The sequence below is a fragment of the Piliocolobus tephrosceles genome, chromosome 21 (genome assembly GCF_002776525.5).
Source record: "Piliocolobus tephrosceles isolate RC106 chromosome 21, ASM277652v3, whole genome shotgun sequence".
In the NCBI taxonomy this organism is placed as follows: domain Eukaryota; kingdom Metazoa; phylum Chordata; class Mammalia; order Primates; family Cercopithecidae; genus Piliocolobus; species Piliocolobus tephrosceles.
In genome coordinates this window covers 38,965,857-38,989,048 of record NC_045454.1, presented here as the reverse complement: position 1 = coordinate 38,989,048, position 23,192 = coordinate 38,965,857, and the positions used below count along the sequence as shown (strand labels likewise).

Below are 23,192 nucleotides of genomic sequence, written 5' to 3'. Positions count from 1 at the left end.
GTATTTTTAGTAGAGACAGGGTTTCACCATGTTGGTCAGGCTCATCTTAAACTCCTGACCTCGTGATCCGCCCGCCTCGGCCTCCCAAAGTGCTGGGATTACAGGCGTGAGCCACCGTGCCCGGCCTACTCTGGGCCATTTTATTGGCAGTTTCTATTCCACCCATGGCAGTGCCTCATCTTTCCCTTTTTTTGAGACGGAGTCTTGCTCTGTCGCCCAGGTTGGAGTGCAATGGCGTGATCTCGGCTCACTGCAAGCTCCGTCTCCTGGGTTGAAGCTATTCTCTGGCCTCAGCCTCCCGAGTAGCTGGGATTACAGGTGCCTGCTACCATGCCCAGCTAATTTTTGTATTTTTAGTAGAGATGGGGTTTCACCATGTTGGCCAGGCTGCTCTTGAACTCCAGACCTCGTGATCCACCTACCTAAGCCTCTCAAAGTGCTGGGATTACAGCGTGAGCCATCGTGCCAGGTCTTCATCTTTCCCTTTTAATGATGCTGTGTCCAGCCGGGCACCCCACTTGCCTGAATTTTTTTAAAAGACTGTGTCTGGCTCTGTGACCCAGGCTGGTTTGCAGTGGCACAGTCACAGCTCACTGCAGCCTTGAACTTCTGGGCTCAAGCAATCCTCCTGCCTCAGCCTCCTGATGAGCTGGGAATACAGGGGTGCACCATCACGCCCAGCTAATTTTTAGCTTTTTTTTTTTTTTTTTTTTTAAGAGATGGGGTCTGGCTTTGTTACCCAGGCTGGTCTGGAACTGCTGGCCTCAAGCCTCCACTTCCCAAGGTGCTGGGATTACAGGCATGAGCCATTGCACCCAAATGCAAAGTTTCAAAGCCAATCAGTGGCAGAGCTGGGACTGGGGCCCGGACTGGGGCCCAGGCTGAGCCTGAGGACGCTCCCACCACAGTGTCGTGACTCTGGGCCGATCAAAAGCTCCTGTGTAGGAGATGCTGGACCAAGTCGGGGGATGGTCGGGTCTTCCCAGCAAGGTGGTTGAGCTGAGGGCACAGGTGGGGTCCCCAACCTCTCTCCTGCTCTCAGTGCCTACAATGATTACCTACTCACCAAAGTGTGATCTTGGCCAAGACACATCCCTTTTCCCAGCCTGTTTCCTCACCTCTCCTGCAGAGGGTGCCACCATCTCAGGGTGTGACTGATGGGGGGATTCTAGGGCCTGGTGGACGGCGGGCACTTTGCACCTGTCATAGATGTGAGCTGAGATGGTTTCAGCACCCCTCATCCGAACCCTCAGTTAGGCAAGTCTGGGTTTGGGAGAGGAAGCATGGGCTGTAAACGCTAAGTGACAGCACTCCTTGGCGAGGCTGCGGACAGCACCTGGGAACAGGAACCAAATACACTGGTTTTTCTGCCTTGGAATTTGTGAAAACTCACACTAACTGGGACAAGGAGTGACAAGGAGGGTTGCCTGGCAGGGCGGTTTGTGTTCTGCGGCCAATAAGTTCCTGTGAGGCTTGGGGTTTTGGAAGCCCTTGGGATTCTGGAACGTGGGGTTGGGGCTGGACAGCAAGGGGGGCTCGAGGTGTTGGCCTCAGTGTGGCCGGTGCGTCCAGCTTCACCACCTGGCCTGACTTAAGGAACTTCTAGATCATTCTGACAACAAGCAGGGCTCCCCAGGGAGTAGGACGGGTGAGCAGGGAAGGGTCTGTTTCTTCCAGGGCTGTGTCCCCGCAGCCGGACCTCACCTTCCCAGAGACGATCTTCTCATAGATCTGGATGGGCTGGTCTGCGAAGAAGGGCGGGTAGCCAGCGGCCATTTCATAGATAAGAACCCCCAGGGCCCACCAGTCCACGGCCTTGTTGTAGCCCTGGAGCAAGATGGGGGGGCACAGGGTGAGGAGGGGGCGAGCAGGAGAGCAGAGCCGGCCTCAGGGGAAGGGGAGGGCTGGGGAGGCGCCTACTTTGCTCAGGATAATCTCAGGGGCCAGATACTCAGGGGTGCCGCACAAGGTCCAAGTGCGGCCCTTCACGCGCTTGGCGAAACCGAAGTCTGTCACCTGTGGGCACAAGAACAGGCAGTTGGCAGGAAGGGAGGGTCCAGGCCACGGCTTCCCCGGGGCTGCCCCTCGCCCAGCCTGGTGGGCACCTGAATGTATCCCTGCTGGTCAATGAGCAGATTCTCCGGCTTCAGGTCCCTGTAGATGAGATCCAGCGAGTGCAGATACTCGAAGGTCAGAACGATCTGGGCCGCATAGAAACGGGCATGGGGCTCGCTGATGGGGACAAATGGAGAGGTGAATGTCAGTGGCCATGCCCCAAAATGGTCCAGCAGGTGGCCCTGCAGAGCCTTCCCCAGAGGAAGACACCTCCAGTCCAGCTGTCAGAAACGCAAGGCACCTGATTCTTAGATAGCCCGACATGGGAAATAGCCTGTAGGTCCACCCACAGGAGAATGGAATCACAGACTGAGCTATAGTCATATAATGGAATTCCACTCACCACCACCACTGCCAACAGGACAGCCCATGCATCCACTCAACAACGTGGCTGCATTTCAAACTGACTATGTTAAAGCAAAAGAAGACACAAAAGAACATGAATGATTCCATTTATATCATGTCCACGCCCAGACAAAACAAAGGCACGGTGTTTGAAGTCAGAAAGGACAACTGCCTTTGGCGGGGAGGTGACGTGTCAAGAGAGGGATTTGGCCCAGCGCGGTGTCTCACCCCTGTAATCCCAGCATTTTGGAGGGTCGAGGTGGGAGGATCACTTGAGCCCAGGAGTTCGAGACCAGCCTGGGCAACATAGACAAGACCTCACCTCTGTGTGTATATGGATGTGTGTGTGTGTGTGTGTGTGTGTGTGTGTGTGTATTTTTAATTATTTTTTTTGAGATGGAGTCTTGCTCTGTTGCCCAGGCTGGAGTGCAGTGGCATAATCTCGGCTCACTGCAACCTTCGCCTCCTGGAAACAAGTGATTCTCTTGCCTCAGCCTCCTGAATAGCTGGGATTACAGGCATGCACCACCACGCCTGGCTAATTTTTATATTTTTAGTAGAGACAGGGTTTCACCATGTTGGTCAGGCTGGTCTCGAACTGCTGACCTTGTGATCCGCCCGCCTCGGCCTCCCAAAGTGCTGGGATTACAGGCGTGAGCCACTGCACCCGGCCTCCACCTCTGTATATTATTAAAAAAAAAAAAAAAAGAAGAAGAAGAAGAAGAAAGGGATTCAAGGGAATTTTCTGGGGTGATAGAAAAGTTCCATATACTGTTTTAGGTGGAGGTTAGGTAACTGTATACAACTGTCAAAATTTGTGGCATGGAACACTGAAGAACTGTGCATTTTATTGTATGTAAAGTGAATCTATAGTTTTCTATCTAAAATACAACTATAAGGCCAGCATGGTGGCTCATACCTGTAATCCCAGCAGTTTAGGAGGCCGAGGAGGGCAGATCACCTGAGGTCAGGAGATTGAGACCAGCCTGGCCAACATGGTGAAACCCCATCTCTACTAAAAATACAAAAATTAGCCAGGCAAGGGGGCATGCGCCTGTAATCCCAGCTACTTGGGAGGCTGAGACAGGAGAATCACTTGAATTCAGGAGGTGAAGTTTGCACGGAGCCAAGATCACGCCACTGCACTCCAGTCTGGGTGACAAGACTAAAACTCTGTCTCAAAAAATAAAATAAAACTACATATGTAAACTTGTAAGTTAATAAGACAAATTTTTAAGTTAAATTTTTTTTTCTCTTTGAACAGGGTCTCTGTTACCCATTCTGGAGTGCAGCAGCGTGATCATGGCTCATGCAGTCTTTTTTTTTTTTTTTCCTTTTTATTTTTTTGAGATGGAGTCTTGCTCTGTCATCCAGGCTGGAGTGCACTGGCACGATCTTGGCTCACTGCAACCTCTTCCTCCCGGGTTCACGCCATTCTCCTGCCTCAGCCTCCTGAGTAGCTGGGAATACAGGTGCCCGCCACCACGCCCTGCTAATTTTTTTTTTTTTTTTTTTGTATTTTTAGTAGAGATGGGGTTTCACCGTGTTAGCCAGGATGGTCTCGATCTCCTGACCTTGTGATCCGCCTGCCTCGGCCTCCCAAAGTGCTGGGATTACAGGCGTGAGCCACCGCGCCTGGCCAGCTCATGCAGTCTTGACCTCCCAGGCTCAGGTGATCTTCCCATCTCAGCCTCCCCAGTAGCTGGTACTACAGGAATGTGTCACCACACCTAATTTTTTTTTTTTTTTGAGATGGAGTTTCATTCTTGTTGCCAAGGCTGGAGTGCAATGGTGCCATCTGGGCTCACTGCAACCTCTACCTCCCAGGTTCAAGCGATTCTCCTGCCTCAGCCTCCTGAGTAGCTGGGATTACAGGCGCCCACCACCACGCCCAGCTAATTTTTGTATTTTTAGTAAAAATGGGGTTTCACCATGTTGGTCAGTCTGGTCTCGAACTCTTGACCTCAGGTGATCCACCCGCCTCGGCCTCCCAAAGTGCTGGGATTACAGGCATGAGCCACTGTGCCCAGCCTATTTTTTCTTTTACTTTTTGTAGAGATGGGTCTTGCTATGTTAGGTTGGTCTCAAATTCCTGGGCTCTAGCAATCTGCCCACCTTGGCCTCCCAAAGTGGGATTATAGGCATGAGCCACAGTACCCAGCCTGTATCTTAAACTTACAAATTTGTGTATATAGTTTTATTTTATGTATAAAAATATGTATTAAAATCTACACATATAAAACTATTGATCTATATAAAATGAAATAATAGTATAATTTTTATTTTATTTTATTTTATTTTTTGAGATGGAGTCTCACTCTGTCGCCCAGGCTGGAGTGCAGTGGTGTGATCACTGCAAGCTCCACCTCCCGGGTTCGCACCATTCTTCTGCCTCAGCCTCCCAAGTAGCTGGGACTAGAGGCGCCCACAACCACACCTGGCTAATTTTTTTGTATTTTTTTAGTAGAGACAGGGTCTCACCATGTTAGCTAGGATGGTCTCGATCTCCTGACCTTGTGATCCGCCGGCCTTGGCCTCCCAAAGTGCTGGGATTACAGGCGTGAGCTGCCACGCCCCACAAATTTTTTTTTTTTTTTTTTTTTGAGACGGAGTCTCGCTCTGTCACCCAGGCTGGAGTGCTGTGGCCAGATCTCAGCTCACTGCAAGCTCCGCCTCCCGGGTTCACCCCATTCTCCTGCCTCAGCCTCCCGGGTAGCTGGGACTACAGGCGCCGCCACCTCGCCCGGCTAGTTTTTTGTAGTTTTTAGTAGAGACGGGGTTTCACCGTGTTCGCCAGGATGGTCTCGATCTCCTGACCTCGTGATCCGCCCGTCTCGGCCTCCCAAAGTGCTGGGATTACAGGCTTGAGCCACCGCGCCCGGCCAATTTTTTTTTTTTTTTTTTTAAGAGACAAAACCTCACTATGTAGCCTAGGCTGGTCTCAAATTCTGGAGCTCAAATGATCTTTTCGCTTCAGCCTCAGGAGTAGTGGGATTACAGATGCATGCCACCTTTGGGACTCAAAAAATGCACAAAATCAACAACTTCATTTTTTTTTTTTTTTTTTTTTGAGACGGCGTGTCACTCTCTCACCCAGGCTGGAGTGCAGTGGTGTGATCTTAGCTCACTGCAATGTCTGTCTCCTTTGTTCAAGTGATTCTCCTGCCTCAGCCTCCCGAGTAGCTGGGATTACAGGTGCCTGCCACCACGTCCAGCTAAGTTTTGTATTTTTAGTGGAGATGGGATTTTGCCAGGTTGGCCAGGCCGGTCTCGAGCTCCTGACCTCAGGTGATCTGCCCACCTCGGCCTCCCAAAGTGCCCGTGAGAACCACCGCGCCTGGGACCAACTAAAGTTTGGACACCTAAGTTGCCAAGTTTGCTCTGTTTTGTTTTGTGGCGGTTGAACTATCACACATTCCTCAGCGTAGGGGAAGCAGAAAGCCACAGGGTCCTGGGAGACCACCTGCATGTTCAAGCATGTTGGACTCCTCTGCATTCCCAGGGGGCACTGCCACCTGTGGACACCCGACAGCCTGATGTGATGGGGAGTGGCCTGCTTACCTGAACCTTCCAATCCGCCGTAGGTGTGAGAACATCTCCCCACCGGGCACGTATTCCATGACCATGTATAAGTTTGAGTTGTCCTGTGGGAAGCAGTGGCTGGTCAAGGGCCCACTCCCTGAGACTTGGACCCTATCTGAAGGCCTTGGGGGCCTCCTGGCTGGTGTTCAAACATTAAATGACAACAGCGATCCTGGCTCTCCGTAGGAATCATGTTCTAGGGACCAGATGCTTTGCTGGCTGAACCCACATGTTGCATTTCATTCTGCCCAGGAAGCAGGGGCGACCCTTATCCTGCTGTTAATGGGTGAAAGTGAGGGCTGGCTCATAAATATGTCAGGAGCTGGTTAGCCTGCCCTGGCCGGAGAGTGAACTCTGTAGTACCTTGCTCTGGGAGCCTGAGTAAGGCTTTGAGATCACAGTTTTGTCATCTGTAAAATGGGATCATGATGGACTGCAAAATTAGTGGGACCCAGAATAAAAAAGGTGGCCCCTGGTTAAAAAATTATTATGGGCCGGGTGCGGTGGCTCAAGCCTGTAATCCCAGCACTTTGGGAGGCCGAGACGGGCGGATCACGAGGTCAGGAGATCGAGACCATCCTGGCTAACACGGTGAAACCCCGTCTCTACTAAAAAATACAAAAAACTAGCCGGGCGAGGTGGCGGGCGCCTGTAGTCCCAGCTACTCGGGAGGCTGAGGCAGGAGAATGGCGTGAACCTGGGAGGCGGAGCTTGCAGTGAGCTGAGATCCGGCCACAGTACTCCATCCCGGTCGACAGAGTGAGACTCTGCCTCAAAACAAGGAAAAAAAATAAATTATTATGGAGGGCCGGGTGTGGTGGTTCATGCCTGTATAATCCCAGTACTCTGGGAGGCCGAGATGGGTGGATCATTTGAGCCTAGGAGTTTGAGATCAGCCTGGGCAACATAGTGAGACCCTGTCTCTATAAAAATACAAAAATTAGCTGGGCATCATGGCATGTACCTGTAGTCCCAGCTACTCAGGAGGCTGAGGTAGGAGGATTGCTTGAGCCTGGGAGGCAAAGGTTGTAGTGAGCTGTAATTGCACCACTGTACTCCAGCCTGGGCAACAGAATGAGACCTTGTCTTAAATAAATAAATAAATAAATAAATAAGAATGGCTGGGCAGGGTGTCTCACATCTGCAATTCCAGCACTTTGGGAGGTCGAGGCAGGCGGATCACCTGAGGTCGGGAGTTCTAGACCAGTCTGACCAACATGGAGAAACTCCGTTTCTACTAAATACAAAATTAGCCAGGTGTGTGGCACATGCCTGTAATCCCAGCTACTTGGGAGGCTGAGGCAGGATAATTGCTTGAATCCGGGAGTCGGAGGTTGTGGTGAGCCGAGATCGCATCATTGCACTCCAGTCTGGGCAACAAGAGCCAAACTCCATGTCAAAAAAAAAAAAAAAAAAAAAAAAAAATAGGCTGGGCCTGGGCACAGTGGCTCACACCTGTAATCCCAGCACTTTGGGAGGTCAAGGCAGGCAGATCACTTGAGGTCAGGAGTTCAAGACCAGCCTGGGCAACATGGCAAAATCCTGTCTCTACTAAAAATACAAAAATAAGCTGGGCATGGTGGTGGGCACCTGTAATGCCAGCTACTCAGGAGGAGAATTGCTTGAACCCGGGAGGCAGAAGTTGAGCCAAGATCGCGCCACTGCATTCCAGCCTGAGCCACAGAGTAAGACTCTGTCTCAACAACAACAAAAAATTATTACAGATCTCAAGACAGCAGCAGCAGCAGCAGCAGCAGCAAAGCATTAAACTAGGTGTGGGGTCCCTTGGAGCATAGACCCTTGTGCTTCTCTGGGTCGAACGCCCATGAAGCTGGCCCTGAGTGGCCTTTCCTGTTTCTCATGACTACAGCTTTGGATGGCACCCAAAACGGCTCCCAAAGGGCGCTCAAGACGTGCCTGCAACTGTCATGACAACCCCACCAGGTTGGAACTGGTATGATCCCCATTTTATTTTACAGATGAGAAAACTGAGGCTCAGGGAGATAAGGCTCTTTCCTGGGGCCACACATCAGGAAGTACTGAGCTGGGAACTGAGCCCTGGCTGCCTGGGACAGCATTTGTGCTCCTGGGTCAGGCTCTTGCCATAAAGCAGGTGCTGCTTTTGAGGGATGTTATTGAGGTTGGGTGACTCGCCAAGGGTATCGAGCTACAAATTGGCTGGCCCAGGAACTGAACTTGGGTCTACCAGAGTCCCAGCCTGACTCCTGTCCCCTGGTCTCCCTCCTCCAGGAATCTGGTTCTTCCACAAAAGAGGGCAGCCACTGATTGTCCTCAGCTCCGACCCCAGCCCTGGGGGCCAGAAGGCTGGGACCCAGTGCAGTGACCTTGCCCCTTGGCCACTGGGACCCCACCTTGAAGGAGAACTCGAGTTTGACGAGGAACGGAAAGTTGACGGCTTGCAGGATGCGCTTTTCATTCAGGGTATGTTCGATCTGTTTCAGCTTCACCACCTGGGAAGGGTGGGAGGGGAGGGCAGAGAGGAGGGGGAGGTGAGAGGGGACTCATTTCCCCTGATGCCTGGAACTAGGGATGCCAGAGCCAGGCCGGTTCCTTCAGCCAGAATCATTTGTGTGCCTGTGGCCTGTCGGGCCCTTGGCTGATGCTGAGGACACAGCATCAGGGAGGCTAGGGGCTGCTTGTCCTTGCAGGGCACAAAGTCCAGGACAAAGAATACATGGGTTTACCCCCACAGAGGTCAGAGCTGTGGTGGAGGGCATCTTGGGGTTGTGGAGAAGCAGCCCCCAAGAAGCCCATGTAAAGTACCTGGCATGGTCTGGGGAAGGGGGAATCAGAGAGGGCTTCCTGTAGGAAGGGGCAGCTGAACTGAAATTGAAAAGACAGGCAGGAGAAGCCCAAGGGGTGGCTTCTTGTCTAGATCACTCCACACAGCAACCTGAACCTCAGGCTAACTGCTCCTCAGCCATCAGCTGTCTCCTAATAGCAGATGCCATGAGCAGGCACCTGGCACCTAGTCTCTCACTGAATCAGGACAGGAGCCCTAGAGGCCCATGCTGGGAGTACGCCAGTTTGGAAGACCAGACACAGAGAGGGGAGGTGACTTGCCCAAGGTCACACAGCTGGCTGATGTCTGGCTGGTGTGTCACACGTAGTCAGCCTGGTCCCTTGGTTAGCTGTCAACTGCTTTGCTCACATAGCTGTGTCCTCACAGTCTATACCTGCCCTGCCCAGTTCAGTCCCCATTAGCCACAGGGGGATGCTGGACAATTGAAATGTGACTGGTCGGCTGGGGAGCCAAATTCAAAAATTTTGAGCATCTAAAATACAAATTTAAAAACTGACACCAGCTGGGCATGGTGGCTCACGTCTGTAATCCCAGCACTTTGGGAGGCCCAGGCAGGTGAATCGCCAGAGCCCAGGAGTTTGAGACTAGCCTGGGCAATGTAGCGAGACCCCCATCTTTACAAACAACAACAACAACAAAAAGCAATTAGCTGGGCATGGCACGACTAGGGTCCCAGCAGCTTCAGAGGCTGAGGTGGGAGGATCATTTGAGCCCAACTGCACTTCAGCCTGGGCAAGAGAGCAAGACCCTGTCTCAAAAACAAAACAACCAGCCTGGCCAAAATGGTGAAACTCTGTCTCTACTACAAATATTAAAAAATTAGCTGGGTGTGGTGGCGGGTTCCTGTAATTCCAGCTACTCAGAAAGCTAAGGCAGCGCTTGAACCCGGGAGGCGGAGGTTGTCGTGAGCCGAGATCACGCCATTGTACTCCAGCCTGGGCAACGAGTGAAACTCCATCTCAAAAACAAAACAAAACAAAACAAAAATTAAACACTTGATGTAGGTACTGGTGACTTTCAGGCATAGTTGGAACAACTTGGGCATGTGAATCTGCTTTTTCTTTTTTCTTTTTTTTTTGAGATGGAGTCTCGCTCTGTCGCCCAGGCTGGAGTGCAGTGGCGTGATCTCGGCTCACTGCAAACTCTACCACCCGGGTTCACGCCATTCTCCTGCCTTAGCCTCCCGAGTAGCTGGGACTACAGGCACCCGCCACCATGCCCGGCTACCTTTTTTGTATTTTTAGTAGAAATGGGGTTTCACTGTGTTAGCCAGGATGGTCTCGATCTCCCGACCTCATGGTCTGCCTGCCTCGGCCTCCCAAAGTGCTAGGATTACAGGCGTGAGCCACCGCGCCAGGCCTGAATTAGCTTTTTCAACTTCTCTGCTTTTTCTCCTCTTTCCAGGAAAAATGTACCCTCAGAGTTGAGACCTGTTGTAAGCATACAATGGACACTGGATTTTAAAGACACTTCAGTACAGAAAAAAAGGAAATATTTCCGAAGTCATGAAGGACTGGGAAAAAAACAAAAGGAATGTAAAATGTTTCATTAATGATATTTTCACATTGATCATATATGGAAACGGTAATACTGTAGATATACTGGCTTAATTAAAACATATCATTAGGCTGGGTGCGGTGGCTCACATCTGTAATCTCAGCACTTTGGGAGGCTGAGGCAGGCAGATCACCTGAGGTCAGGAGTTTGAGACCAACCTGACCAACATGGTGAAACCCCATCTCTACTAAAAATACAAAAATTAGCCAGGCGTGGTGGCGGCATCTGCAATCTCAGCTACTTGGGAAGCTGAGGCAGGAGAATCACTTGAACCTGGGAGGTGGAGGTTGCAGTGAGCTGAGATCATGCCACTGGGCGACAAGAGTAAGACTCTGTCTCAAAAAAAAAACCAAAAAAGCCCCAAACATGTCATTAAAATGAATTTCATGAATGTCACCTGCTTCTTTCACTTTCTTTTTTAATTACAATTTTTTTTTTTTTAGAGATGGGGTCTGGCTGTGTTGTCCAGGCTGGAGTTGAACTCCTAGGTCCAAGTGATCCTCCTGCCTCAGCCTCTCTAGTAGCTGGGACTACAGGCATGCGCCACCATGCTTGGCTCTTTTTACTGTTTATGATGGAGCAAAGAGAAAATTTAAAATCGATTCTGTGGCTTGGGTTACATTTCTGTTGGTTATATTGCTGCTTTATAGCAGTGCCCAGTATAAAGTTGGATCACAAAAATATTTACGGGAAGAAAGTCCACGTAAACACCGCTTCCCCCAAGAATGCTCCTGGCCTCCTCCCTTTGGACTGGTGTCTGACCCTGTGTCACAGTGCCTGGCTTTGAATTCATGGCTGGCCTGGAGAGGGAGCTTTGGGAAGGCAGCACAGGGCTCTTCTGACCCTTGGAGCTGGCACATTATGGGGGCTCAGGGAATAGTGGGTGAGCCTGGCGTGGTGGCTCATGTCCATAATCCCTGCGCTTTGGGAGCCTGAAGTAGGAGATCACTTGAGGCCAGGAGTTCAAGACCAGCCTGGGCAACACAGAAGAGACCCCCTGCCTAAAAAAAAAAAAAAAAAAAAAAAATTAGCCAGGCATGGTAGTGTGTGCTTGTAGTCCCAGCTACTCGGGAGGAGCTCAGGAGTTTGAGGCTACAGTGAGCTATGATCACGTCACTGCACTCCTGCTTGGGCAACAGAGCAGGATCCTGTCTCCCCGCAAAAAAGCAAGTGGCCAGGTGTGGTGGCTCACACCTATAATCCCAGCACTTTGGGAGGCTGAGGCAGGTATATCACCTGAGGTCAGGAATTCGAGACCATCCTGGCCAACATGGCGAAAACCCGTCTCTACTAAAAATACAAAAATTAGCTGGGTGTGGTGGCGGGCGCCTGTAATCCCAGCTACTGGGGAGGCTGAGGCAGGAGAATGGCTTGAACCAGGGAGGTGGGGGTTGCAGTGAGCCGAGGTTGCGCCACTATACTCCAGCCTGAGCAACAGAGCAAGATTCTGACTCAAAAAAACAAAGCAAGTGAGTGAATGGGTGGATAGCGCTCCAAGGAGTGGGCACAGTCCAGGCAAAGGCGAGGACGGGCCACCTCACCTTCTGTTTGTCGAGGATCTTCATGGCATAGTGGTTCCCGGTCTCCTTGTGTTTCACCAGCATCACCCGCCCGAAGGAGCCTGTGCCGAGGGTCTTGATTCGTTCAAACTGATCCAAGTGGGCTGTGTTCTGGGGGCAGAGGGGTCGGCAGGCTCAGGGTGCATCCTCCCCACGGCCTGCTGGGCTAAGGTCTGAGGCATCCCCTCTGCCACCGGCAGAGGGGGCCCCGGGGAGCACGTAGGGTCAGCGGGGTTGAGGACAGGGGCGGAAAATCAAGATGGCAGAGGGTGCATTCCTTAAGGCGGGTGGCAGGGGCCAGATCCGGCCCTGGCCTGGGGCCTGGGAGCTGCTGGCAGCTGTGCTGGGGGCAGGGGCGGGCCGTTGGAAGGGGTGGTGGGATGGGGGTGCCTGGCATTGGGCAGTCAGGTGTCTCCACACAGGAGCCCCCATGGGCACCTAGGGAGTGAATGGGGAGGGTCTGAAGCCTTCTACGGGGTTTCTGAAATTCTAGCTGTGTTGCTGGGACGCAGCCAGGGGGCTGGGGGTCACCAGCTCACCCCTTTCTGGACTCTGTACCCAGTGGCCTTACCTGAGCGGGACTTTCCCATTTTTTAAGAAAATCTTCTTTGGCTTTGGCTAAGAATTCTTTCACTGAAAGGGAGAGAGGGGAGAGTTAGACAGAGACCTCCATTTCACCGGGGCGGGTTCAGGTGATTTCTGGGGAGATACTTGGTAGAAACTGGGGTGCAGTTCTCTCAACCTAGAGCCTGACCTTTTTATGGTGCCTCTGGGGGCCCTGGCTGGGCCGTGGCCTGGGCCTCCCTTGCTACAGAGAGGTGGGATCCAGCTGCTACTCCATCCAAAGTGGGGTACAGAGAGTCTCAGGGGTCACTCCCAGGGGAACGGAGGGAGGCACCCAGGCAGGCCAGCCCACCCCCACTCGCCCCAGTTCTGACCGACATTCCACGGCCAGGGCCGACGCCAGCCGAGGTATTTATAGCCTTGGGATTTGGCTGTTCCTCTGGCCCCTTCTCTGGGGAGGCCGGGCCTGGGATGGAGGCCTCGGGGGCTCGGGTAGCAGGCGCCCTTGGGGGGCTCAGCTGTCACCTTGGCCCCCAGCTGGCCCTGTTCCTCTCGTGTCAATCGCAAGGGCATTGCTCCAGAGCTGGTTCAAGGGAAGTCTTGCTCGATGCCCACTCCTCGGCCCCATGGCATCCCAAGGCGAACATCACCGTCTGGCTAACATTGAAACTTCCCCGGCAGACCCTGTGCCGGCTGCTGTCTACAGTGTCTCATCTGACTCGCTCGGCAACCTGCCTTGTATCCATTGTGTCCGTTTAACAACCCAGAAAACAAGCTTGAAAACAGTCATTCTTATCTCTGCTGAGACGCAGCCCAGCAAAGTGGCTAAGGGCCAGGACTTGGGGACAAGATCCAGTTCAGAGCCCAGCCTGGTCTCCGATGAACTCTGTGACTTTGGGCAACTGATCTCACCTCTCTAGGCCTCAGTTTTTCTCATCTGTAAAGTGGGGTGGTTTTTTTCTTTTTCTTTTTTGAGACGGAGTCTCGCTCTGTCGCCCAGGCTGGAGTGCAGTGGCACGATCTGGGCTCACTGCAAGCTCCGCCTCCTGGGTGTACACCATTCTCCTGCCTCAGCCTCCTGAGTAGCTGGGACTACAGGCACCCACCACCTTGCCCGGCTAGTTTTTTTTTTTTTTTGTATTTTTTTAGTAGAGACGGGGTTTCACCGTGTTAGCCAGGATGGTCTCGATCTCCTGACCTCGTGATCCGCCCATCTCGGCCTCCCATAGTGCTGGGATTACAGGCTTGAGCCACCGCGCCCAGCCTGTGGGGTGGTTTTAAGGAATGAATGAGTTCATCTTGGCAAAGGGAGTTGAACAGTGGCCCATGTGATGTTAGTGCCAGATAAATGTCAGCTACTATTATTTTTTATTTTTAAAATTATTATTATTATTATTATTATTATTATTATTACTGAGATGGAATCCCACTCTATTGCCAGGCTGGAGTGCGGTGGCACGATCTCAGATCACTGCAACCTCCATCTGCCAGGTTCAGATGATTCTCCTGCCTCAGCCTCCCGAGTAGCTGGGATTACAGGCACCTGCTACCACGCCCAGCTAATTTTGGTATTTTTAGTAGAGACAGGTTTCACCATGTTGGCCAGGCTGGTCTTGAACTCCTGACCTCAGGTGACCTGCCTGCCTTGGCCTCCCAAAGTGCTGGGATTACAGGCGTGAGCCACTGCACCCAGCCTATTATTTTTTAAATTGAGGTATAAAATATGGGGAGAAGGCCAAGGCTGGAGGATCACGAGGTCAGGAGATCGAGACCATCCTGGCTAACACGATGAAACCCCATCTCTACTAAAAATATTAGCCGGGCGTGGTGGCGGGTGCCTGTAGTCCCAGCTACTCGGGAGGCTGAGGCAGGAGAATGGCGTGAACCCAGGAGGCGGAGCTTGCAGTGAACCCAGATTGCACCACTGCACTCCAGCCTGGGAGACAGAGCTAGACTCCGTCTCAAGAAAAAAAAAAAACATATGGGGAGAGAGGCTGGGTGCAGTGGTTGACGTCTGTAATTCCAGCACTCTGGGAGGCTGAGGTGGGTGGATCACGAAGTCAGAAGTTCGAGACCAGCCTGGCCAACATGGCGAAACCCCATCTCTACTAAAAATAAAAAAATTAGGCCGGGCACGGTGGCTCATGCCTGTAATCCCAGAACTTTGGGAGGCCAAGGCGGGTGGATCACTTGAGGTCAGGAGTTCAAGACCAGCCTGGCCAACATGGTGAAACCCTGTTTCTACTAAAAGTACAAGAAAATTAGCCAGGCATGGCGGCTGGAGAATCGCTTGGACCCGGGAGGCAGAGGTTGCAGTGAGCTGAGATCATGCCATTGCACTGCAGCCTAGGCAAGACTAGAGTGAGACTCTGTCTCCAAAACAAAACAAAACAAAACAAAAAAATTAGCCGGGCATGGTGGTGTGTGCCTGTAATCCTAGCTACTTGGGAGGCTGAGGCAGGAGAACTGCTTGAACCCGGGAGGCAGAGGTTACAGTGAGCCGAGATCATACCGCTGCACTCCAGCCTGGGCGACAGAGCAAGACTCTGTCTAAGAAAAAAAAGAAAAAAAAAAATAAAATACGGGGAGAGACCAGCCATGGTGGCTCACATCTATAATCCCAGCGCTTTGGGAGGCTGAGGTGGGCAGATCACTTGAGGTCAGGAGTTTGAAACCAGCCTGGCCGACATGGTGAAACCCTGTCTTTACTAAAAATACAAAACTTAGCTGGGCACGGTGGTGCATGCCTGTAATCCCAGCTATTTGGGAGGCTGGGGCAGGAAAATCTCTTGAACCTGGGAGGCAGAGGTTACAGTGAGCCGAGATCGCACCAGTGCACTCCAGCCTAGGCAACAGAGTGAGACTCCGTCTCAAAAAACAAACAAACAAACAAACAAACAAAACAAACAAACAAACAAAAAAAAACAGGGAGAGCTGGGAATGGTGGCTCACACCTGTAATCCCAGTGCTTTGGAAGGCCGAGGTTGGAGGATCGCTTGAGGCCTGGAATTAGAGACCAGCCTGTGCAACATAGCAAGACCTCATCTCTACAAAAAATAAAACAATTAAAAAATTAGCTGAGCATAGTAGTGGTCCATGCCCGCAGTTCCAGCTACGCAGGAGGCTGAGGCAGGAGGATCTCTTAAAACCCAGGAGATTGAGGTTGCAGTGAGCTGTGATTGCACCACTACACTCCAGCCTGAGCAAGAGTGAGACTCTGTCTCAAAAAAATAATAATACTCTGGGAGGCTGAGTTGGGGGTATTGCTTGAATGCAGGAGTTCAAGACCAGCCTGGACAACATCAAAACCCTCTACAGAAAATAAAAACATAAGCCAGGTGTGGTGTTATGCACCTGTAGTCCCAGCTACTCAAGAGGCAGAGGTGGGAGGACTGTTCAAGCCCGGGAGGTAGAGGCTGCAGTGAGCCGTGATTGAACCATTGCACTCCAGGCTGGGTGACAGAGTAAGGCACTGTCTCAAAACAAAAAAAGTAATAATTAAAAAAAACCCAAAAACAAATATAGAGGCATTGAGCGTTCAAATTTTTTTTTTTTTTTTTGAGACGGAGTCTCGCCCTGTCTCCCAGGCTGGAGTGCAGTGGCGTGATCTCTGCTCACTGCAAGCTCCGTCGTCTCCTGGGTCCACGCCATTCTCCTGCCTCAGCCTCCTGAGAAGCTGGGACTACAGGCGCCCGCCACCACGCCTGACTAATTTTTTTTGTATTTTTAGTAGAGACGGGGTTTCACTGTGTTCACCAGGATGGTCTCGATCTCCTGACCTCGTGATCCGCCCACCTTGGCCTCCCAAAGTGCTGGGATTACAGGCGTGAACCACCGCGCCAGACCGAGCGCTCAAATCTTAAATGTGCAGCCTGACAGATTCTTGCATTACGGACTTGTCCTTTAACCACCACCTAGGGCTACAAGGGACCAGCCCCTCGCTAAGTGTTTTCTATGCTTCGTTCTCACTCTGTGGGGTGGGAGCTGCTGTTATTCCCACAGATGAGAAGACTGGTCAGGTCTGAGGTCACTGACCCGCCCCCACTTCCCATGAGATTAACTACTTCACTGCCGACTCAGCCATTGGTTTCAGTGCTGAGTCCAGGGCACCAGGGTGGCCAATGTGGACAGAACTGCCTTCAACCCCCTGATGTTCCTGGGTTTGCTACCACCCTGAGGGACCCTGTACACTTGCCCTTTGGCATTGCTGGTCTTCTGCCTGCCAGGAATCCCACATGGCCTTGGGGGAAGCCCCCCCCCACCCCGCTACCTGTCCCCAAAGCTCTCCCTCAGCATTCAGAGAGAAGAGCCCTCATTGGGCTAGAAAGTGGTAGATGGTGGCTGGGTGTGGTGGCTCACGCCTGTAATCCCAGCACTTTGGGAGGCCGAGACAGGCAGATCACCTGAGGTCGGGAGTTTGAGACCAGCTTGACCAACATGGAGAAATCCTGTCTCTACTAAAAATACAAAATTAGCTGGGTGTAGTGGCACACGCCTGTAATCCTAGCTGCTCGGGAGGCTGAGGCAGGAGAATTGCTTGAACCTGGGAGGCAGAGGTTGCAGTGAGCCGGGATCGCGCCATTGCACTCCAGCCTGGACAACAAGAGTGAAACTCTGTCTCAAAAAAAAAAAAAAAAAAAAAAAAGAAAGTGCTAGATGGGGGATAGAGAGAGATCGTGGCCAAGAAGGCCCCACAAAGAATGACTGGGCCAAGAGGGGACAGGCAATGAGTGGCCAGGAGTCCTAGATGGGTGCCTGGCTGGGCCACCAACTAGCGCAGGGGCCTGAGCCTGGGGGCTGCACCAAATCCAATGCTTTCACTAGCAGAACCTTTGTTTGTGTGTTTTGTTTTGAGATGGGGTCTTGCTATGTTGCCCAGGCTGGTCTCTAACTTCTGGCCTCAATGGATTCCTCCACCTTAGCCTCCCAAAGTGCTGGGATTACAGGCGTGAGCCACTGTGCCTGGCTTCACTAATAGAACCTTTGTGACCAAAAACATCTTCCCTGGAAACCTCCAAATAATCCACACAGAACTCAGCAGTGGATGGGGAGGGTGGAGGGTGCCCTCTTGGGATTCTACCTTCACCCACACAAGAAGGCAGAGAGGTGCCGGGCTTCAAGGGAATCCGAAAGGTCTGGTCCGTTTTCCCTTTGCTCTTAGCAAAAGGGAAAGAATTGCTGAATCCTGCACCTCCCTGACTCGCTGAGCTCCCAACCTCTGGCTGTCCGCTGGTGCCCCATGGAGCAGTTCTACAGGGTGCCTTTCTGTTAGCATGGCCCTTCTCTGGCCTCTCAAAGGACCAGAGAGCCCAGGCTCTGGTGCCACTAGCCTTGTGAGCTTGTCAGATTTGGGGATGGGGCATGGGGGAGGCCAGTGCCAGGAGGAGCAGGCAGAGAGAGGGATGATGGGGGGAGGCGCAGGTAACCTCACTCGAGTGGCCCCACACTCACCTCTGCTTCCTGTCTCTTCCAGCAGAGGGTGGAATAAAGGGTGGGTGGGATGGGGTGATCTGGGGGCCTTCTGTCCCCTGGCCAGGGAGGCTCAGGGTGCTGGCTGTCGCTCAGGCCCCCAGAAGGTGTGGTGCACGTAGCCCAGGAAACGTACAGCCAGGTGGGCCCAGAGGAACAGCTGCAGCCACAGCTGGAAGGTGGTCTCCGAGTCCCCACCCTGGCTGCTGCCTGATCCCAGATCCATCCCCGGCCCCCACTGGGCTCTCCCTGGAATCTTCCTTTTGCTGAGAAACCAGGAAAACGCAGAGCCTCTAAGTCAGCTTCTTTGGGAAGGCCTCAGGGGACCAGGGAGGAGGAGCTGGTTGCTACAGAAGCTTTTAAAGGTACCTGCTCCAAGCTGGCCAAGGTTTGCAGAGGGCTTCCTTGGCAGGAGGCGATGGGAAGATTCTCCCGAGGGTGTCCCTCTGGCTGGCCTGTGTGCCCCAGGGCGGGGCCATAAAGCTAACTTCCCTTTCCAGGGACTTCACTGCTCCCGGGACGCCAGGCCCTGCCTTCCTCAGTGGGCACTGGACTATGCAGAGGACAATGCCTGGTGTGCCCAGAGCAGTGCCCACTGGGCAGAGGGGAAAGAGTTAAGGTTCAGGATCAGGCAACAGCCAGAGACTCCCTGGGGGCTAAAGAGGCCCCAGAGCTCTCTTAATTCGCTGAAAGAACAGCTGGAGAGAAAGGCTTGGGGCAGGGGGTGACAAGAGCCATCCTGCCTCCTCCCCTGAACTCCCTTTCAATGTGGAACCCCCAAATCCTGCTATCCCGAGAGAGAAAATGGGTACATCTGGCTCTTTGCTTTGCTCCTATGCGGGGGTGGAGAGGGGAACGGCATCCTGGGATGTCCTTGGCCTCTGTCAAACCTTGCCCTGTGCTTGGCTCTACTCTCGGCCATGAAAGTCCAAACCGGAAACGAGCGGCTAAACCCAAGGGTGGGGGAGGGGGAGGCAGCCTTGACCATCTTCCTCCTTCTTTCCAGATCCCAAAAGAAGCGGAGAGTCAGTGGCAGCCTCTTTGAGAGTGCCCAGCACCCAGGACCCCTGCTAGCAACAGGAAGTGGCAGAGGATGGTAACCCAGCCAGCTGCTGGCCTATACAGCCTGCCGCCCTGCCCACATCTTCTACACGGGGGGTGCCAGCTCCCACTGTGGTCCAGATTCCCTTTGGGCTCATAGAGAAAACTCCTTGACACCCCTTGAAAAGCCAGGGCCACAGCACAAGGCAGAAATCTAGAAACTTGCCCTGGGAATGGGGAATTGCAACAGCAGAATATCAATTTGGGCAAGGGGCTCGGGGTCTCCCTCGGAAGGAGCCCAGCCTCAGAACCCCCTTCCGCCAGACAACAATCTCAGACCCTCTGTCCTTTTGAAATCTGGCTGTCCTGGGAATTCTGGGGCAGGAATGCCCAGCCTGGGCTGGGCCCCCTACTCGAGGCTGGCTGATTCCTCCAGTGGAGCCTGGATTCCCTCCTCTGGGCTTACCATGCCACAACTCTGAGCTGGACCCCAACACTGGGATGGCTCATCCCACAGTCTGAGCTGAACCCCAACACTGGATGGACCTCTCCACCACCCTTCTCTGAGCTGGCCCCCCTGCTGGGTGGACCATCCTCCCTTCTCTGAACTGGGCCACCGATCCCCTCTGTTCTTCCCCAGCCCGCACAGCCTGGGGCTATACAGAAGGCGTTTCCAGGGCCAGCCAGGGGTTCACATCCTCCTCCTCTTCGCCTGTGCCCCAGACCCCTCTGCAGCCCTTCCCTGACTTGAGGGGCAGCGTGTGCCTGGGAAGTTGCTATAGCAACAGGGCTCAGCCTCACCATCGCTGGAGTTGGAAGCCATCACTCAGTCCTGTTTTCAGGGCACCGGGACTACGGTGGCTGGGAAGGCTCATGAGACCTACCGTGTCTGCTCGGCTGTCCATCCTCAGAACCCTGCCTGCAGGGGGAGCTAGGGAGACGTGGGGTGGGAGCAGGAAGAGAAACCCAACCCAGAGGCCACTTGGGTGCAGAGGAGTGACAGACAGGACCCTCCAAGTTTCTATAGACGTGGTTGCGCTAAGGGGAGAGCTGCCTTGACAAGACCCTCTTGGGCACCCATACAACTGCCAAGGCACAGAAGGTGTTTGGCCGTCTTAGGCATCCATAGGATGTTACATGGCACTAGTTCTTCCCATCTAGGGTCTTCTTGGGGGGTGCTTTTCTCTCTTTGCCGGGATCTGCTTGTGTCCTGGGGATGGGGGGGGGGGGCTCCCTTTTACCAGCTCTGCCTCTTCTCCTATGGGCCAGCTCCCAGGGGTATCTTCAGCCAGTGCCAGCCACGACCTGAGCCCCACTTGGCTGTCTGACCTGGGCGCCTGCCCTCTGGGGCCGCTGCTCCCTCTCCATTCTTCGAACCGGGCCAGCGTCTGGGACTTAGTCTTTTTTCTCGGCCCTCTCAGCTCTCCCAATGGCTTTGCCATCTTTGGGTGTAGATTCTCCCCATTCCACTCCAGGGCTCATTCTGGATCCCTGGCCTCTTGGGAGGAGGCGGAGTCTGTCCTGCCCTGGCAGAGATGGTACCACAGGGGACTACAGGATGCTTAACTGGTGCCTCCCAAGGCCTGGGCATTTTCCTGACCCCAGTCAGGCCGGCGTCTGGCAGATGAAATCCAGGTGCCCCCTGCAGGCTGGCCTGGCTACTGCCCCCGCCCCTGCCCCACCCTTATAAGAAGGCAAATTTTGTCTAACTCTATCCTCTCAGAATCAGAGCGCCTCAAAGCAAAGAGGGACTTCCTTATCTTATTTCCTTCTCTGGAAGCCTCTGGGAGGAAGTACAGCTTCGGGCGTTTCTCAAAGTGTGACATGGTCCCATTGGCAGAACATGACATGATTTTCGGGATGTTTCATTTATCTAGTTATACTGTATTTAATGTGTATCAGAGAAAATATAACTGGCATAGCAATCCCATGATTTCATTTATATTATTGTTTAGAATGAGCTCTAAGTTTACATCTGAACAGAAGTGAGTACAATTTTTATTATTTTAAATTAAGAAAATATGATAGAGTAAAAATCTGGGAGGCTGCTGAAAAATGTCAGAGTCAGGAAATTCTGGGGTCCAAGAAGTTTGCTGGTAGATGGGTCTGGATGTGAATCCTGCCTCTGTGACATCATCCTGTCATGGCTGTCATTTCTGCCAGAGGGCTCCTTTGGAAAATTTGGATAACAGCCCGTTATGAAAGTCACTAGAGTAGATATATCTATCTGCCTGGCCATTTAGCCTGTGGCACAGCCTAGATGCCCAATAAATAGTAGCTCTATTTTACCATGATCATTCATTCCTGGGTGTCTGACCTGTGCTCTGAGAGAATCAGTGGTTCCTTCCAGAGCCTCTGATCTTTTTCTTGGGATCCTTTTTCTTGTGCGGCTTTCCACGCGCCACCACATGTGTCTGATAGCCTTGAAGGTTTTCCAGGACTGTCATCTCCCCAACTTTCAACTGAGCCACCGTAATACATAGCTGCCTGCCTCCACCTTCCACCTCCCAGCTGGCCTCACCTGCTGGGGGCCTGACTCCTCCCCCTCTGCCAAGTCCCCTCCAAGCTCATGCCCAGACCTTTTTTGGACACTACCCACCTGCTCCTCTGTCATCAAGCACTCAGCTACAGGCACTTCCCTCCCCGGCCCCCGCCCATTGGTGACATGTCAAGCCTCTTCATGATTGCTCTGTGACTCTGAGTTCTGCTATTTGAATCCGTATAGGAGTAAAGTTCCCTGGCTTTCATACCTTTCTGGGAGGGGGCATTCAGGGAACTCAGATGCTGGGGTTTGAGACCAAAAACTGGCCTTCCTTTTCGACTAATAGTTCTGACTATTTCTGGGTAAGTGGACAGGGGATCCCAGCCGCCTTCCAGCTTTCAGACTGGTGTGACAACAATTTAAGAGCTATAAGAATTGGGAATGGGGTTCAAGACCATTTCTGATGGTATTTCCAGATAGAGAATCTCTTTCTCTGGCTGGCTGGAAAAGGCCAACATAATTTGGGGGCAAGTGGGTGAAAAAGGTCTCTCTCTGGCTGAGCCCTGGGAATGATCAGAATCACTAGACATCAAAGCAAATCACTAGACATCACCCATTACTCTCTTTGACTGCCTCCCCCCCCCCCCCGCAGTGCTCTTTCTGACCATCCCAATTAAAACCAAATGAACCTCGCTAAACCTCACTAAACGCAGACACTTTTCATCCCAAGCCAGGAGCGGTGGAAGAAGCCCCAGGCACTGGGTGAATGACGGAGCCTCAGTTGTGAAACGACCATTTATTGAGGGGCCCTCCATGGAGCCTAGAGCTCACTGCAAGGCAGCAAATGCGAGGGGGCTCTGCCACCACCCCCCTACCCCAACGCAGGAAAGAGGACGCAATGAATTCCAACAAGACCAGCTCAAACTTGGCTTTGGAAGCACTAAAGCAGTTCTCTACGTTCATAAACAGTCTGCTACCCCAGTCAGGGACAGACGCTTGCTTGGAGGACGGAGCCCAAGCAGAGAAGCAGAATGACAGAGTGACAGGATGAGAGAGGCAGAGGGACCCAGAAAGAGCCTGTCCCCCATGCCAAGTGACACAGAAGAAAAAACAATGCTGGAGGTGGCTCTGGGAAATGCTCAGGGGGTAGGATGGGTTTGGAAGGGGGGGCTGTGCTAAGGTGAAGAGGGGAAGGGCAGGAGAAAGATGGCGGGGGCTGGAGGGGGGAGGGGTGTGGTCACCAAGTGGCCAAGGTCCCTGCGCGGTGGAGGCAGACAGACCCCATCGCATTCCCAAACTGGCAGAAACATGGGTCGGGGTCAGGCAGAGGATCCCATAGGCGAGAGAAGTGAGGGAGGAGGTGGGGGGATTAGAATCTGGGGAGAGAGGCCAGGAAAGGAGGGGGTAGGCTGGTGACAGGGCCCCATGTGGGGCCCCAGCGGTCATACGTGCCATGGTTGGCAGTGACAGCTGAGGGGGAGCACGGTCTTTGCAGTGTGGGGCGGCCCTAGGGGAAGGGGACCCCTACAGGGGGTACTCTGCGGGCCCGCGGGCCCCAGCCTTGGACAGGCCGGGGCAAGGGGCGGGGGGGGGGGGGCAGGGGGGAGGGGGGGGGCCCCGTAGGGGGAGGGGCCAGGCGATGATGGACAAGGCC

The 23,192-nt window shown here is 53.0% G+C and overlaps 2 protein-coding genes across 2 annotated transcripts in view; both read right to left on the bottom strand.

The window, feature by feature from the left end:
• The window catches only part of SAMD1 (sterile alpha motif domain containing 1), a 10,136-nt gene extending 8,895 nt beyond the window's left edge, over positions 1–1,241 (bottom strand). The window contains exon 1 of the mRNA XM_026457026.1: positions 1,201–1,241. Within this exon, the coding sequence (XP_026312811.1) occupies positions 1,201–1,241 (41 nt within the window). The remainder of the gene's footprint in view (positions 1–1,200) is intronic.
• On the bottom strand, positions 1,059–13,334 carry PRKACA (protein kinase cAMP-activated catalytic subunit alpha). The gene is given in 9 exon segments (XM_026456936.2): positions 1,059–1,827; positions 1,921–2,016; positions 2,106–2,232; positions 6,022–6,104; positions 8,415–8,513; positions 11,965–12,093; positions 12,554–12,615; positions 12,921–13,100; positions 13,103–13,334. Coding segments are annotated over 9 exon segments (1,092 nt in total). The 5' UTR covers positions 13,194–13,334; the 3' UTR covers positions 1,059–1,602.
• Positions 13,335–23,192: the final 9,858 nt, after the last annotated feature.